The 18568-nt window shown below is 48.3% G+C and overlaps 1 protein-coding gene across 1 annotated transcript in view; it reads right to left on the bottom strand.

Annotated features, from left to right (window-relative positions):
* C2CD2 (C2 calcium dependent domain containing 2) overlaps positions 1-18568 on the bottom strand; it is a 50087-nt gene that overhangs the window by 26401 nt on the left and 5118 nt on the right. Inside the window, exons 2-4 of the mRNA XM_037014759.2 lie at positions 14574-14672; positions 4775-4894; positions 2135-2239 (exon numbers count right to left, since the gene is read on the bottom strand). Of these exons, the coding sequence (XP_036870654.2) occupies positions 2135-2239; positions 4775-4894; positions 14574-14672 (324 nt within the window). The remainder of the gene's footprint in view (positions 1-2134; positions 2240-4774; positions 4895-14573; positions 14673-18568) is intronic.

Below are 18568 nucleotides of genomic sequence, written 5' to 3'. Positions count from 1 at the left end.
GCACTTGTATGTATTAACTAATTTAATCCTCACAACTGCCTTGAATATCATAATCCCCATTTTACAAATGAGGAAACTAAGGCCCAGAGAAGTTAATAACAGGTATAGGGTCACACAGCTCGTAAGTGGCAGAGCTGGGAAACCTTGGCATTAAGGATCCAGGGTCTGCACTTACAACCACTATGCCATCATCTACTCTTTGATAAATCTTTGATATACTTATCTTTTAAAAAATTGAGATGAAATTGAAATAACATAAAATTAACCATTTTTAGGTACACACTTCAGTGGCACATAGTGCATTCACAGTGCTGTGCAAACATCACTTCTACTTAGTTCCAAAATATTCATCGATGTCCCAAAAGCCCAGGGCCCATTAGCAGTCACCCCATCCCTCGCCACCCCCAATAGCCCCTGGCAACCACTGCTTGTTCTTTCATCTTTATAGATCTGCCTGTTCTGGGCATTTTATAGACATGGAATCATACAGCATGTGGTCTTTTGTCTGGCTTCCTTCACTGAGGATCATGTTTTCAGGATTTGCACATAGTGGAACATGTGTCTGAACATCTTCTTTATGGCTGAGTAATAATACTCCACTGTGTGGACAGCTTCATTTGTTTACCTACTTAAATCTTTTTTAACCCCCACAATTTCTCCTCACTTTACAGAGGAGGAAACCAAGGGTGAAAGATGAGTTTAGGTGCTCAGATGTCAGAGTTCATCGCCTGCTCAACCCCCACAGCAGCAGACTTGGGAACCTTCCTTAAAGACCTCCCCTGCCCCCAGGCCACGCCGCCCACCAGGAGGCCCAGTGGGGCTGCCTTGAGTCTACAAAACCGCTTCACTGGGAAAGTCATGCTTCTCATTAATAAGAGTACACCGGGCCCTGGCGGGGAAGGCGGGAAGAACACACACAATACACCTTCTGGGTGAGAAGGGGAGAAACTGTGTGCAGGGGGCGGATGGGACAGAAGGACGGGAGTGGAGATTAGGCTTCTAAGTGTAACATTTCATGTAAATTTGACTTTGGAACCATGTTAATATTTTGCAAATTCAAAAAATATGTAAATCAACAACAATAGGGAGCAAAACCTAAAACTAAATACTAACAGAAGCAAATGCACTTAACTAATGTCGAGTTGGTAACACAACCACACGGAAAAAAATTAATTCATGTAGTTCTGAATACAGAACTCTATCCCCTCAACCAGATACATTTGATACAAAGGCCAGGAGAACAATCTCAAACTTTGGTAGGTTTGATGCCAGTAGTGGTGTTGGGGGTGCAGTTTACAAAAATGTTTTGTGTATATTGTTCTCCATTGTGGGAGAAAGGAGATACAGGTTTCGGAAGGAAGTGGAAAAAGGAAATGACCTGGCATCAAGGGAAATACTTAATATGCATCATCCCTCATACATCAAAACAGCCAGGCAAAGGGTGCAATTCTGATGCATGCAAGTCAAAGGATTATAATGCAAACTTACTCGTAAAAAAAAGAAAACTGTATCCATCTACATCAAGGCACGAAAGGTTAAACATTTATGAACTACTGCAGTGGTACCTCAGCAGTCAAACAAGAGTGTGAAGTATCATAAAGCCACTGCTGAGGAATAACCTAGGCACTGAAGCCTTTGGGCTGATGATTTTGCAGGATCTCTCCAGCAACTGCAAGCATGACACCATATGACTGACATGCTCACTCCCTGACCCCAAATTCATGGTCTTCAAACATGAAGACCATGGAAAGCAGGGAGAAGACTTCCTCCGGACTTAGATGCAGCTTCAAAAGCCGCGGACGGGATCTGCCCTCAGGAGCCAGCCTTGTAGACTCAGCCCAAGCTGGAAGCAGGCGCTGCAGGCCAGGAGAGAGGACTGAGGACCTAAGGATGGGGCAAACGAGGACAACCCAGGTCTCAGGCCCTCCGTGGGCCTCAACCTCAGCTGCCCAGGAGAGCTTTAAACAGCTCACAGCCCAAACACCTGCAGGGGATGGGGGCCTGCTTCAGGAGTTTTAAAACTGCCAGGTGACTCCAGGTGAGGGCCCTAAATCCATGGGGGCCCTCCAGTCCTGCCCCCACTGCCCCTGGATGAAGGAGGGGCTGTACACGTCACACACGCTCACGGACTGACCTCGCCCGGCGCTCTGGGCTGGACCGCGATGGCCGTCTCGGGCACACTGATGAAGGACCACTTGATCTGAATGTCTTCCTTCTTCTCCTTCATGTGGAGCTCCAGCTGTGGAAAACCCAGTTACTGGGGGGCTGCCTTCTCCCTGTGCGCCGCCAGCCTTTCTCTGCCTCCATCACCACCCAGAGAGGAGATTTAGCACAGGGGCCTGAAGACCGGGGTCAGGAAAACTCTGCAGTCTGTTAAATGAATGGTCCTCTGTGCCCTAGCCGTCTCTTCTGGGACTATCTCTAGGGTGTAAAGAATGAGGGAACAGACAGGAGTGGATGCTCAGCCCAGCCCCACAGCCGGCCATGGCCACACATTCCCTGAGGGCTGTGTCCAGATCCCATTCTCCTCCTCTCCAACTGGGCCTCCACACGACCCTAGCTGGGCTCAGCCTCTCACATGCCCCATCCGACTCTACCCGGAATGATGCCCCTCCAGATGTCCACGCTCCAGCCCTGCGACCCTGTGGATGTTTTACCTTACTCAGCAAAAGGGGCTTTGTGGCTGTGACCGGGGAAGGCCCCCGATCCTGGGTTATGCCAGTCAGCCCAGCAGAATCACACGAGCCATTACGAATGGGACACGAAGGCAGAGGAGCAGGCCAGAGAGGAAGACGGAGGAAGGATGCCAGGCGCCTGGGAATGAGGTGCCTTGAGAAGCCGGAGTGGCCGTCAGCACTACGACCAAGGAGCTGAGTTATACCAACAACCCAATGAGCAAGGACACACATCCTCCGGAGCTTCCAGAAGGGATGTCGACAGAGGCCCCGGCTGGAGGCTGGACCTCCAGAACGGCAATAATACACTTGTGCTGTTTTTAGCTAAATGTGTGATTTGTTTCGGCAGCCACAGCAGGTCAGTACACACCCACCCTTCTTTCTTCAGCCCGAGGCTCTAAACCAAAACCCACCCCTCCCCCAGGCCCAAGGAATGGGAAGAATGGACAGCTTTAGGCTGTATTTCTGACCGCTGGGGACTCTCACCTCATGCTACCAACAGGATGAGAGAAAGGATACCCCATGATTCTGGGTAATTCTAGAAAAAATGAGCTTTAATTTCATGGCTCCAGGGTCCCTGAGTTGCCCCCACCGCCAGGTGGAGGGAGGCAGTGAGATCAGTTGCTGGTCCCTTCAGGCACCTTCTATGGAAAGAACAAAGGAGCTGAATAGCCCCGCCCTGCATTCACAATAATAATTTGCCAATCTCCAGCTTTGCGAGGTGATCGACAGACTGACAGGCTTTCAACTGTGTTGAGATCAAAGATACAATCGTGTCACTTGTGTCTGAGCTGCATAAAATGGCACATAAACACCACCTCAGAAACGTCACACACGTCACACATGCCTGATGAGTGTTTGTGGTCCTTGCTGGACTCGGTCCCAAGCAAGTATCAAATGTGGGGTAAATGTGTCCCAGCCACTGCCATTATTTTCTAGCTACCTTGTCCAAAATACCTGTGAAAGTAGGGAGTCGTTACCATCTAACACATCCAGGAAGCCAACCCTGAATGCCCCCGACTCTTAAAAAGCGGGTGTCACTGGGATGCGGTTGGGAGGGCCAGATTTCAGGACAAAGCTGGTCAGGCATCCAGGCAGCTGAAAAGTCGTGCTTGCCCGGGTCACCTGAAACCATGTCTGTGTAAGGGAGACATATAGAAGAGCATCGTCCCCATGGCTGAGAGTCCTGTAGGAGGGGGGCTCATCCCCAAAATTAGCACTAAGCACAAGGACAGAGGAGAGGAAGTGGAGTAGAATCAGCAGTGACCCCTACCACAAGTCAGAAATCCACACTTACACACACTGGCAAACGGGAGCACCAGGGAACTTCTGCTTAATGTGAGAGATGCATCCTCTGGTGGCTCAGACACCCAGGAATGTCACTAATAAGGCTTTTACCACCAGTATATGTGTCTCTCTATGTAACTGCTACATATATATAATCATTGATATTATACATATCTAATAACTATGTGAAATATAAAATAAAAAGTTATAGATTATAAGTCTATTGTAAGTCTATTTTCAGAAAAATAATGGTAATATTTTTTTAACTTATAAATTTTAACTTAAAGATACAAGTCTTAAAAGTTGACTTTTTCAAAAACTAAAAAGAGACCTGCCCAGTGCGGCCGCTAAGCTGGTTTTCCGGGGACAGTAGGCTTCTGAGGCCTCTGGCCTGACTGAAACAGGGTCCCTTTCCTCATCTCGGACCCCAGTTACCTTATTCTATCCATCAACAACTGACCTGTTGAACTACCTTGAGAAATACTTTATCTCCCAAATTCGGTAGACAGGCAACTTCTGAATCATTATATACATACACAGATGTGTGTATACATGTTTGTATATATGCATATGTGTGTGACATATGTGGGTATAGGTGTAGATGCACCTGTGTGTACATGTTTGTATGTGTGTGATATGCACACACCTTCTTTTGGTTTCCTACAAACATGATATAACATGGAAGGTTATAGTCTGGAAATTATAAAGTGATTAATAAAATCATGGGTATTCACAACCTCATGATCACACCATGCTCACCTGACAGGTGTACAAGAACTCTTTCCCATGACCACACACCTGCCCAGTAGTACCTGTAAATGTACTGGCGAGAGCCGCGCAACATGCAGCTGGCGCCTGGCGTCCACGGCCGATGCAGGCCCCGCGCTGACCAGGAACTGGATGGCGTCGCCCACCACGTGACAAGACACCACCTGGATGAGGGACAAGACTGTACTTTACGAATCAGCAGAGACAAAATTTCAGAGTTTCAAACTGGGATAAATACCCAGACTCACGTCTTTTCTATATGTAGTAGTTTGAAAACTAGAAACTGTATTTCACATCTTTTCCCTCCTGATGGATTTCTCAGAAGCTCAGAAACTCAGAAAGTGTTCAATTTCTCCAACCAGCTGATTTTAAATTCCCCAGGCATGTCCACATTCATAGGGAATAAAAGCCACTAACCATCTTTTCTCACTGAAAATGAGACTTAACAGAAAATAAGTTTTAGATATGACATGGCAAAAAATTCTAAAGTATACCCACAACACAACAAATTGTTTCTATAATTTTTAACCTATTGTGGTTTTCAAAGACATGGGGAAAATTCAAAGAACATATGCAGTATTAAACAGTTACAAAATTAGGCAGCCTTAACAAAACTAGGATCACAGAATGAGCTCATTTAGGGGCCTACAAGGCAAAGACAGGTCATTCCCTCGAGAATAAGGCAGACCATCTCCCGGGATGAATCTCAGAGCACTGTAGAGGGATGACTGTGACAGCTGTTTCTCCACAAAGAAATACCTATAGAATCCCTCTAGAGACCAGATCGGGGTCAAGCCCTTCATAGGGGTCACCCACCCTCCTGGCGGAATGCCAAGCCAGCCCAGTGAGGGATGACTCTGGGGCCAGGTGCCAGGTGCATGCAGACTGGGAGGAGGGGTGGTGGGGAGGCGCGAGGGGACCCAGCAGACGGCCCACGTGTCTGGCCAAGGTCAAGTCATCAGAAGGCTGAGATGACAGTAAGGCAGGATGGAGCCCCACATTCCCAGGGGACCTGCTGACCCCACATGGGAGGCTGTCACACAGGAAGGAAGAAAAAAATTATTTAATTCTATGGTGGATTTATTAGAATCTAATATATCATGTGGAAAGATAATCAAAACAATTCCTCAGTCAGGGCTGCTATTCGACAGTTTGGGATGGGACGGTCTGCCTTGTCCCTTTCTCACGCCTGGCTAACTCCCTCCTCCCCACACCCTGCTGCCCTGGGCCCAGGTCCCCCCACTCAGGGCCTACCTGCCCCCTCCAGCAAAAACCTGTACAAGGGGCCCCCGGGAAGGGGCAACCTTGACGGCACAGAACTGAAAAAGAAAATCATGCCTTTGCTCACTACCAGCAAAAGATTGCACCAAACTTAACTTCCACCCTTTCTTATAAGGCTGCTCTTAGAAGACTGATTCGTGATTTACATGGGTCCGTGACAGATCTTCATCATGTTTCTGCATCTCTGGGATTCACAAAAGGTTGGAACAAAAAATGTTTGTTTAAGAAATGTCATCTATTCATTTTAAAAATAAATGCTCTATAAACAATCCTGTTTGGAAGGAACTTATTTTAATGCCAGATGAGTTAACACACGCAGTGACCCCAGTGACCTGGTGCAGAGACAATTCGCTGTCCTTTCTCTCCATTGCCCAAACCTTCTTACCGGTTAAAGTAAAAAAAAAACAATCACTGGTTTACTCCTATACTACCAATGACTGGAACCTTCTCTCTATACTAAGCTAATTAGAATTCTAGCAAGAAAACTGGCAGTTTCATTAGTGCCTTGACAAGCAAGAAAGAATCTGCTTGCCCTTTGCATCCAGTTCCACAAAAGCTTTCCCACAACTCCATTCCTTGGTATGCAAATGGCCCAAGCACTGGATTAAATAAACAAATAAGCAAACAAATGAAGATGTATTAAGACTTTGAAACTTCTGGGCCAAGACTCCCAAGGTCACAATTACTCTTCAAGTCACATCAACAGAGTGCCATCACTAAAAATGGAGTAGTCACAGGTCCAAACACCCTTTCAGAGACCCCCGCACCAGCCTCCTACCCCTGGACCCTCGAAATAAAACCCACTGCACAGATCAGCCCTGACCTCCCTGTCGTGTACAGCTGGAAAAGCTGATTAAAACAGTCTGAACCTGCTGCAACATTTCAGTATAGCCACCACACAATGCCACTCCTGACCCCATGCATCCCCTTGGAGGGACAATGATCAGGGCCAAAGCCTTTTCTAGGTCAGCCTCTGCCCCTGCCACCCTGAGAATAATAATGTCCCATTTGTCAAATGGGCAAGAACAAAAGAGAAAGGTTTTACAAATAAGTAATCTTCTTTCGGTGCATTAAGGTGTTACCCACAATGGGAATTAAATTCTCTTAACCCCAGCAAACAGGGGCGAGGCCTTTGCTGTCCCTCGCGGAGCAACAGGAGGCAGGATCCCTGAAGCAAGGTTAAGCGTACCCCTTCAGCCAGCTGCCCTTCCTAAATGGCCAGAGGGTGCAGGTTTGACATGGACTTGAATATAGATGAACAGGAGCAGACCCTGATCATGACCGTAGAAACTCCCCACCTGGAGCATTAACTCTCTATGAGGATCCAACTGAGCTCCTCAGAGTCACCCAGTTACATGGAGCTGTTTAAATCTGCCTGCTAAACCCTTCCTGCTTGCCCTCCCTCTGAAGCTGTCTGGCAGTAACACTGGACTCTCAACGCTAAAAAGAAACAATCTCTTATCTACGGTGTAACTCGGAGAACAGAAGGGAAGCCACAGCCCCAGGGCAGGACTCGGACCCCCAGCTTTATTCCTGAGATGTTTTTCCAAAGCAAGCACAGTACCCCTCAGTTACATAAACCATTTCAAAATTATGCCATAGGAGGCTGAACAGGCTACATCCAGATAAAGCGCCTTCCCCTCTGCCTAAGAGGGTGTTTTTCTGGAGGGTGGGCTTCCTGTGGTGAAGGTCCCAAAGGTAGAGCCCCTGAGCCAAAGGCACACCTGGGCTGACAGGCAGAGGGGCCGAGTGTCCCTGGTCTACCCCGGGGTGGAGAGGGAAGGCAGCCAATGGAATTAGCACCACCAGATGTGAACATGAGTGCGTCTCATCATACCTGGACCGGCGACATGGAGGGGCCTCAGTCCCTGTTTTTGTGTGCTCTCTCCAGCTTCGAGACCACACACCTGTGCAAATAGGTCTTATCTCAAAAGCGTATTCCTTTCTTTAGATGCGGGGCCAAAGCACTCCAGGCCTACGGTCCAAGTTCGGCTGTTGCCAGCCACCGAAGGAGCCTCAGGTTCTGCGATCCTCAAGGCCCCTCCCCGGTTCCTTCAGGGAAGCGGCTTGTACAGCCTCAGCTGTTCTGAGAACACTCTGGAGAACTGCAAATAATTTAATTACTCTTGTCTCCAGAAGAACTGGGAGCACAGCCGCGAAAACGCATCTGAAAGGATGATGTCCCTGAGTGTCTTCTGCTGTAACCACATCACAAAGCATCCTGCAGAAAGAGCTCCACAGGAAGTGGAAGCAAAGCCCCTGCGCCCGTCAGAGGCCCCAGAGCCGCAACCTAGCCCGGCCTCTGTGAGCATCTGGAGACAGCAGTTCTGCTATCGAATAGTAATCCTACCTGGAAGAGAAACGCAGTTGTAAAAGTAAAGCCCACGAGCGGTAACTTATCAGAACATCTATTCAGTTCATCCTAACATCCTGCTTGTTCACAATATGCGGCTGGAGCTGTGTCACTCTCTGAAACCAGAGGAACAATGTGCAAAGATGCCAGCAGCAGAACCCAGGACACCAGCAGAGGCTCAGCGTGGTCCTGCTTGAGGGGCAGTGCCTCATACCAGAGGCCCAGCATGGTCCTGCTCGAGGGGCGCGCCTCGACCAAGGGCTTCAACACCCCAGCCCCGCAGCACGCCATCCCTTCTCTTGTTGGGACTGTTCAGAATGACAGCAAGGCTTTTCAGTAACCTTACAGGGCCCAGGGGTAGTGCTACTACACAATGTGGTCTCACAGGGGCCTTCCTTAGATTGGAAATCTGTTTGTCAACACGTTCTCTTCCGCCAACTGGATGTATTAGAAGAAACATACAAGACATTTCCTTTAAATGAAGGCAGGAGGGAATGGGGTCTTCTCCAAGCTGGCGGGTAGTGCTCCCCGCCTGGGTCAGGTCACTGTCACACAGCCCCCACGCCACCACTCTGCATTCCAACACACCAACAAAACCCAGCCTGGCCCCTGCTGTGTCCAGGCGAAGTCGGGCTCTTACCCGGGCTGACTCAGTCCAGGGCTCCATGCACCATGACCCAAACAAATAGGTGGCTCTCCCTGGAGGCACTGCTATCATTCGGGAATGACTCCACACTAGGCCTCAGGGGTGGGGTGTCCAAATGAGGAATCTCCACACCTGCCCTTGGAAAGAGCCCAGTTCAATACAATTTCACAACCTGCTAGCATATCAGCATAAATACTAGGTTAATGGGGTACCTGGAATTCCATGTCACACATAACAACAACAAAAAAAAGGTCAACAGAGCTGCTGTCTGCAGGTAGAGACAAACACGTACTGCCCAGGACGCTGCCCTGCAAACTGAGGGTTCCGCCGAGGCCTGGAGAGTGCAGAGGGGACCCCAGAGGCCCTCACACGTTTCAGTACACAAATGCGTAACAGACAGGAAGTCCACAGGCACACAGCAGGCCAGTGCCCTCACAGTGCGCAGTGAGACCCAGGGAAATTCCCTGCAGTTGCCCGAGTGCTGACTGCCGCTCTGGTTTTACAGAACCAAAGGCTGGTTAGCACCTTTCAGTTCTCCTCCGCCGTGCCTTTCACAGAAGGCGTGGGGCAGGAGCCTAAGTGAAATCATAGTGAAAGTGTAACAAACCATAGCCACCACCCTGACGAGCTCACTTCTGGAGGCCCTGGCTGCTACCACACAGTAGCTCTCCATCGCCTTGGCCAAGGGACCTGACCTGCCTGCCTCGGTTTCCTACTCTGTCCAATGGGCATATTTGTGGGGCAGAGGGGTGCCCAGGGCTCTCCATACCCTGTAGCCTCAGGAGCTATAATGCGCAGGCACCTTGCAGGGCACACACAGGCTGTTCCCTCATTCTTTCCGCTCCAGGGAGGGAGTCACAGCTTACGCACAAAGAACCTACAGTTCAGGGAGACTGAAGCGCCCAACCAGCCCAGAGCCAGCCTGTGTCTGGGGCTTCTCAGCTGGCCCTTTCTCCAGGCTGGGTGGGTCATTACCCAGATTTAAACTCAAACCTACACTGGATCCTGTACCATTAGAAGCCTCTATTTATTTACAAATGGCACTGAAAACAGAGGTAATTAATGCCTTTCACAGGACACCTGGCCTCAGGCCAAGAAAGCCAAGGTCACTCACTGTCTCCAAAGACTGCTCCAGCATGAAGTGCAGAGCTCAAGGGCACCAGCTTGCTTTCCAAGTGTTACATTCAGAGACACTTAACCATGCTTCCTAAAGGAAACGTGTGGCTTTCTCAGTCAGTGCCCATCACTGCACCGCCAAGCCCTGATTCACGTTCATTGAATTCACCTTTATAGACCTCATGCCTCCTCGGATTGGAGCATGGACCTTTAGAACCCACGGCTGTGCCATGGAAGGGTGATTGTTACATCCTGTAGAGGAAGAACTGGCTCTCAGGCCACCTGCAATCCAGAAATAAAGGTTTTCTTCTTCTGAATTTCACATTCTGGAGCAAACCTCTCCCCCTGGACGTGAGGAAAAAGAATGTAGGTAGAAACTTGTTACTCTGATGTAAAATAATCACAGTCTGGGAGAAATTAATGTGCTCAGCGGTGCTGAGCCTGGAAGAGAAGGCAGAGACGGCCCCGGAGAAGAGTTTAAAGGTGACGGCTGCCTTTGGGACAGAGAGCCCCACTGGGGATGTCCGGGTGCCTGTGCACAATAGCCCTGGTGACTGGGACTCTTCCAAGCACCAGGAAAGAAACCCTGCCTGGCAAGCACAGTCTCCCCAGTCCTGGAAATTCCCTTAGGAAAATGCCACAACATCTGCCTGGTTTGCTCCTCGTGACAGCCTGATATTTGGTCTTTGTCCCTAGTTCCTAGCACGCAGATACTAAAACCCTTGGAGTCTGCAGTGATAAGAGTTTGCTAAGGAGATGACTGGTGGCCAGGGCCCCTAGATAGCTTCAGGATGGGGGCTGGTTATCCGCAAAACCAAGACAAGATTAGAGGTTGGAATTTTCAGCCCCATCCCCAACCTCTGGTCAATCACCAGGGCCAGCAACTTAATCAATCGTGCCTGTTGTTAAAGAGAAAACCAACTACAGGCCCAAAGATGGAGTCACTCATGTTAATGGCCCTCTGTCAGCAAACCAAGCCTTACTACCTAACCTAATGATAGGTTCAGCAACCCCCACAACCAGCAACATGACCTTTAACCAGTCGTCATGGAATTTCCTGATCAGCACTACACTAGGAAATTTACTGATAGACCCCTTCCATTCCCTTTAGGAGAATGTCCTTGCACAAACAATGGATTCTCTGCTCATAAATTTCCTTTTTCAACTCCCTCTCTACTTTAAAAAAACCTTTCCTTCTCTGCAGCTCAATGGAGCTCCCTTCTACTTGCTAGATGGGATGCTGCTCAATGATAAATCAATTAGTAAAGTCCATTAGATCTTTAGATTTACTCAGGTGAATTTTGCTATCTAACATTCTATAACGAAACCTCCATAGAAACCCCTGAGCAATGGAGTTTGAAGAGCTTCTGGGTTAGTCCCCATGAGGACCTGCCAGGAGGGGTTGCACTCCAAGAGGCCAGGAAAGCTCTGTGCCCTTCCCGGCATACCTGCCCCATGCATCTCTTCCACTTGGCTGTTCCTGAATTGTAACCTTGATTATAAACTGGTAGTAGTAAAAAAAACTGTTTTCCTGAATTCTGTGACTGTTCTAACAAATTATCAAACCTGAGGATGGGTGGGAACCCCTGAATTCATAGCCAGTTGGTCATAAGTACAGGTGGCCCAGACGGGATTTGCATCTGGTCAAAGACAGGACTGCACACTAACCCCCTGGTCCAGGCTGGATGTGGCCCCATCATTAGCTCCAGTGCCATCCATGTGTCCCCTGTCAGGGCTGTTAGATGAGAAAGACAAGGCCTGACGCAGTGCAGTGCACTTAGACAGGGGAGGGGTAATGACTTGGAGATCACACATTGTATTTCTTTTATAACTTCTGTTTGTGGGGCCAAGATCTGTTAGTTTCTTCCTTCTCAAACAGGCAGAGAGAACGAACACATGACCACCTTAACATAGGATTCCGTGTTAAGTCTGGAGCCCAGGGGCTGGGAGGAGTAGATCCTAGGACACCACTGTCCTGCCAGTATACTCAAGACCACCAGCTCCTGAGGCAACAGGAAAGAGGGGCCTCAGTGTGTCCTCACTTCCATTTAACACAGGGGTGCCAGGGAACCTGCCACCGGGCACATACCGCAGAGAAATTCTGATTAACTTGGCTTGATTCCTTTGCAAAAGGGAAATGTGCTATGTCAACCAAGACACTTGGTTGTGCCAAGAGTGGAGAAGGCTGTGCCATGTACAGGATCTGGGCACCCAGGGTGTCCTGACAGGGGGCACTCCCACTGGTGGGCAGGCACCTGGGCTGCTGAGTATTTCTGTGACATTTGACCTCCAGACTCACTTTCCCACCAGGCTCAGAGGCCTGGTGGGGGTAGGGGGACCTGTCCCAGACAAGTTGGCCAGCTTGCCCGACGCCACCATGACAAGGCAAAGACAAGTCCTTATTTAGCCAGGAGAACATAAAAGTCAAGAAGGAAGAATTTGTAAAACAAAGCAAGATTCTGTGTGCACAGTTCCACTTGTCTGAGGTACAGGAAAAGCTTCTGGGAGCACACTGTGGGGCGTGGGGGTGGGCGGCAGTCCCATCTGGGGGAGCAGCAAATTTTTTTTTTCAACTTCACATACTTCTATACTGCTTTCAGCTTTTTAACGAGCATGCACTATTCCTTTAATTATATTAAAACAAAGACAATTTAATCACTTTCTAAAGATACTTTCTGGCATGATATATCAAGACCTTTAAAAATTCTAGTGCTATGTCCACATCTCTGCTCCCTCCTCTATACCTCTGGGCCAACCCTGAACCCTTGGTACTTCTCTTGATTGGAATTCTTTCAGGAAAGTACTGAACACAAAGGGACTTCACCCCTCCTTATCAGGAAGAGAGAGGGCTCTGGCTGCACAGGTGGCGGGGAGGCAGTCAGGCCTGCAGCGCTCCATGCCCCAGCCCCCAGCCTGTAAGCTCCGGCACAGACTGTCTGCTCACATGCACTGTGCTGGCCTCAGCATTCTGCCCTCTGGCCGCCACTTCCTAGAGACTTCCCCCAACTTGTTACAGGAATTATATAGCTGCGTGGCTCCAGCATCGGCAAGGAGATGGGGACAGAGAGCTCCCTGTGCTGCCAGCACTCTGGCCCAATTCTGGAATGCCTGTACCAGCTGAAGGGGGCGTACCTACACCATAGCAATTCCACACCCACCCTGGAGATGATCCCATGCTTGGGTGGGCAGAGTGAGGAGACAGTGAACATGCAAGTTCACTGCAGGTAACAGAGAGAGAAAGCAACCTAAAAATCCACCAGTAGGAGATGCAGAAAGCAGCCTGGTCTCTCCAGAATCCCAACCTGTAGTTAAAGCAGATAAACTAGAGCTACATCAATCAACCTGGGTGAATCTCAACATCACCACATTCTATAAAGAGAAAACTGGTTGTAAAGTCATACGTACAAAACGATAAACATTTTAAATGCACAAGCAATGCTCTAGCTCAGACAGGAGGGGTCACCCGGGTGGGTTTCCAGGGCTGGCAAAATGCTCTCCTTCTCGACCTAGGGTCACACAGGTGTCCTTTCCCAAGTGCGAATCATATGCATTTTAACTCGATAATAAAACATAGATTGATACAAGGGTGGGCCTTATATTTAAGAAACTTTCTTAGGATTTTTTACAGATACTTTTCATTAAAAAAAAATCTTTAAAGTTATTTATGGTTATTTGACCACTCTCATAAATAATTTCAGCCTGTGAACTGCTAGCAACTGCAAAATGAACTCCACATAACATCTAAATGACTCAAGCTAAATAGACATCATGTTGAATACTTATGTGTACACATACAGAGAGAAGAATTTTATTGAGACAGAATTCACATACCATATAACTCACCCATTTAAACTGTACCATTACTTGGTTTTGTGATATATTTCAAAGTTGTACAATCACTACCACTCTAGAACACCTCTGTCACCTCAGAGACTGTACCACTAGCTGCCACCCTCCGTCCCCTCAAACACTATCCACACCCAGGCCCTGGCAGCCACTAATCTACTTCTGTCTCTAATGATTTATCTATTCTGGATATTGATATAATTTATATTTAATATAATGGAATCATATGTGGCCTTTTTTCCTGGCTTCTTTCACTTAGCATGGTGTCAGCAAGGCACCATGGGCAACAGGCTCTAGGCACCCGGGCTGTCCTATTCCCCATTTCCCCGGAGCCAGGCAGCTCCTGACAGGGCGCACTCCCACTGGTGGGCAGGATTTTTTACAGATGCACCGGAATTTCATTCCTTTTTAAGGTCAGATAATATCCATTATGTGGACACACCACATTTTACACAGCCACTCATCAGCGGATGGACCGGACGTTTTGTTTGTTTCTGCATTTTTAATAATCCTAAAACAAAACATACTTCCCCACCCCAGCTTTAAATTTGCTTCCTTGGCAAGGAAAGGTCCACTGCAGGCGACCATGCCCGCAGCTCACCTTCTCCCAGGCCGCCCTGGCCTTGCTGGAGACCTGCCGCACGGCCAGCTCCAGGGGCTGCTGCCGCGGGTCCTCCTCGAAGGACAGGAGCAGTGGGCCCTGGAATGAAAGAAAAGCATGATGAGGAGACGCATGCATAGGCTTGCTCCCACTTTTTAAAAAATTATACAACTCCCCTAAGTTAATTCTATGCTCCTAGTAGCAGCAATGGCCAAGGCTAGGAGCGTACCTACGTGAACCAGCTCACGGTGGATGGTGCCTGGCACAGGTCCACTTGTGGAATGAGGAGAGGAAACAAGAAACACTGGGACAAAACTAAAGATGCTGCCACACAGACGGTAAGGGGGCATGAGTGTTCTTGTTTACAATGTCAGGACAGACACGCGGCCCTGGAGGCAGCTGCCTCATGCTGCACTCAGGGGCTGCGGTGCGGACATGTCCCACCAAGCACAGCAGGTGCATGGGCTCATCACCCCTCTTCTGGGGCACATCTGCTCTCTGACTTTAGAGCATCATATCTCCCTGCTCTACATGCTGGCACTGGACATAATGTGCCCCGTTCCCTCACCTACCACCTGAGTGGTGGTGGGCAGTACCCCCAGAGGCCGGCCGCCTTTCCTTAGAATTTGAGATTCCTTGGCTGGAGATGAGGTGGCCTAAAACTGCAGGGAGATGTTTCTGAGCCTCCACTTCACAGCCCCTGCAGCTGCCGGGCTCCTGGCCTCCAAAGTCTCCTGGTTCAACTCTGCCTTTGCCCCGAGCCCTCCAGGAAACTCCTCCATGGCTGGTCAGCCTAGTGAGTTTTGGTTCTAGCAATCACAAATCTCCAAGTGAGAGACGTGCAATTAAATTATGACCACAAGGCAAGAAGACTGATATTTTATAAAAGAAAAGTCTGGGCTTGGATTGCCGACCAAGACTTGGCCTTTTAAAATAAGTTCTCTTGCGAGGCCACTTAGGCCCACAGAGGAGCCTGGAATGAAGCTCCTCATGGATCCTTCCTGACATGCTGCAGAAAAGACACCATAGTCAAGCATGTTCTGATAGGGTGGTTAATAAAAAATTCAACCCCACAGCTTCCCATCATTATCTCATATGTTTCAGAGACAGCATTATGGTGAGCTGGTCCAACTGCTGGGCATGACCAAGGGTGGGAGAATGAAAAAGGTACAGAATGACACGGAAGTCCCCCTTGACAAGCACAGGACAAATGAGCAAGCAATGAAGAGGTCATGAGGCCATTTCTGAAGAATCCCCAAAGATGAAGAGAACATCTAAAGGCACAGAACACTGTCATTTACGTGCTTCTAATGTCACCTTAGATGTTTTAGGAACATCTATCTCACCCCATAAAAATCATCAAGGGAGAATTAAATCTATTTCTCAAGACTGATGAAATCATGGTTCCGGAGCTGTTCTGCTGACATTCTCCATGGCTGAGGTTGCCTGGGTGTGACCTGCTAGCTAGGGGCACGCCATGAGCCCGGTGATGACATTGCTCCATAAGCTGATGGGCTGGCTGATGTACAGCACCCAGACAGAGCCCAGGGCCAGTCAAAGGGCAGGAGTTGTTGAGCTGCTTCCTCCAGCTGAAACAGTGCACCTTCTCCAGCAGCCCAAAGATACATGTTGCCTTAAGCAGCCTGGCTGCTGCCTGTGCAATTTATACCTCTCACCTAGGCACTTTTTCAATTAAAAACCCTGAAAAGATTCTGCTGGGAAATTTCATGCCAAGGGATGGTCTCACAAAAGAAATAAATTACTGAGTTAAAATAAGGACACAGAATCCCTCTCCCTCTTCAATGCCTAACCGAAGTCTCAGAAAGTGTGCAGTGCACGGAGCACACAGCCACACACCCGTGCCCTCTGTCAGTGTGCGGACAGCCCCCACTCCAGACCCCACCCAGCTCAGACTAAAGCCAGACTTTACATCCACATGGAAAAACAACATGCAAGGATCTCCAGGAAAACATGCTAAAAGGAAAGCCATGAGGACAAGCGGCCTTGCAGGACAGTCACACAGCACACAGAACCTCCAGCATTCAAACTGTGTGGTATGGCACGTGAATGCACAGACCAGTGCATTAGCACAGGAAGTCCAGGACAGACCCGAGTACACAACAAAGGGGCATCCCGCATCACTGGGTAAAGATGGGTCCTTCTCTAGTCAGGATGTGGAAGGAGCCCCAGACGGAACACAAGCCCTAACAAATGGGCCTGGGTTACCAATAAACAGCATAGCCACCCTGAAGGGACTGGAAACTAGACCGAAACTAAGAACCTGTGCAAACAACATCCTGACTGCAAACACATGGCCAACTGGTCAGCAAATGTGTTTCTCACAGGGCACAGGTAAGCAATTCAGAAACCACTGTGTAGACCAGAAGCGACCAAGTAAGGACACACATTACAGACAGTACCAGATGCCTCACTTGTGGAGAAGGAAGTCAAAAATATGAAAGGGGAGACCATGGTGCTCTCTCTGCTGTTGATCTGGAATTCAGGGTGTCATATAAAGTCACGGCTTTAAGATACAGACAGATACAGAACTCTAGACAGGTGCATTTCAGTGTGGTAGCATACACACTCATATTGCCTAGCTTTGTCCACTAAAAGAAGCAGAGACCCCACCAACAGCGAGCATACTGATGCCCAGATCCTGGTTTCTAAATATCTCTCCAATGAAAGCAACCAAGGTTGCTTCCAGGGCTGGAAGAAGGGGATTCAAGATGAGTCTAGAACAAACATTTTGCGGAACTATAAAGTAAGGAAGTACTAATACACACACACACATATGTGTGTGTATAGGTATGTGTGTGTGGATTCCATATGTATCAATTGAACACAAGAGGCTACCGTCAGAATAGATGCTCCCAGTGGCCAAAATGAGGGCAATTCAGCAACAATACCAACAGTGATAGTACTGGATTATAACTCACTCAATAAATATCCTTGAGTCCATACTGATGTAAATAATCAACTAACTATATAGATGGAGGCAAGTAGCAGCTACTCCTTGTAGGAGAATTCCAATGAATAAATGTAGGTAGAAGTAGAGAGGAAAATAAAATCATCATTAAGCAAACTGCACAGAAATCACTGTTGCAGACTAGATACACAAATGGAGGCAAACCAGCGAGCAGAGCTTTGAGTTAAGAAAAGTTGTATGTACTGTGTCAAAGTATCTCCCCAAGATATCTGTTAACTACAGAGGGAATGGCTGAAGAGGCATAAGATAAAAGAAAAACCACCTTGATCAGGGGTATCAAGGCCAATGTCCCAGCAGCAGGTTCCAGGGACATAACAAACCCCAGGACACAGTGGGCTAAAAGGAGCACATCACCTCTGCAGTCTGTATGACCTCAGTCCAATCGTGTAAAAACACCAAGTGGAGGGACATTTGGTAAAATGACAATCAATACTCTTCAGAGTTGCCAAGGTTAAGAAACACAAGCAAATACTAGGAAGCTGTTTCAGTTGCAGGAGACGAAGCAGCAGCCACAGCTCAATGCCAGGGGGGCCCTGAATGGGACCCTGGAACAGTAAAAGGATGCCGGTGGAAAATCAGCAACATTCAAGGAAGGGCTTTGGTTTAATTAAAGGCGTTGTGCCAATGTTAATTTCTTGGTTCTGATCATTGTGCTATGGTTATGTAAGGCTGGCTGAGGAATGTATGGGAACTCTCTGTATTATTTTTGCCACTTTTCCATAAACCTTAGAGCAGCAAAAAATTAAAAAGTTTTGTTTTTGTTTTTTTAAAGGGAGACTTTACAAGAAAGCAGCCATATGGGCTCTGTTCGCTAAAAACCTCACACAGAGCTCATCTTATCCAGACTGGACTCTGTTTTCTGATTGAACCCAAAGTTACCTTATTCTACAAGGAGCGCAGAGAGGTTAGGATTTGCCAAAGGTCACAGAGTCCCAGCCTAAGCAGTGAACACATGCTCCTCCAAGCTGCGAACAAGTCCCCTCCCTCCTCGCAGCCCACCAAGGGG

This window comes from Manis javanica, chromosome 3 (genome assembly GCF_040802235.1).
Source record: "Manis javanica isolate MJ-LG chromosome 3, MJ_LKY, whole genome shotgun sequence".
NCBI classification, from domain to species: Eukaryota; Metazoa; Chordata; class Mammalia; order Pholidota; family Manidae; genus Manis; species Manis javanica.
This window is presented reverse-complemented; position numbering and strand designations above follow the sequence as displayed.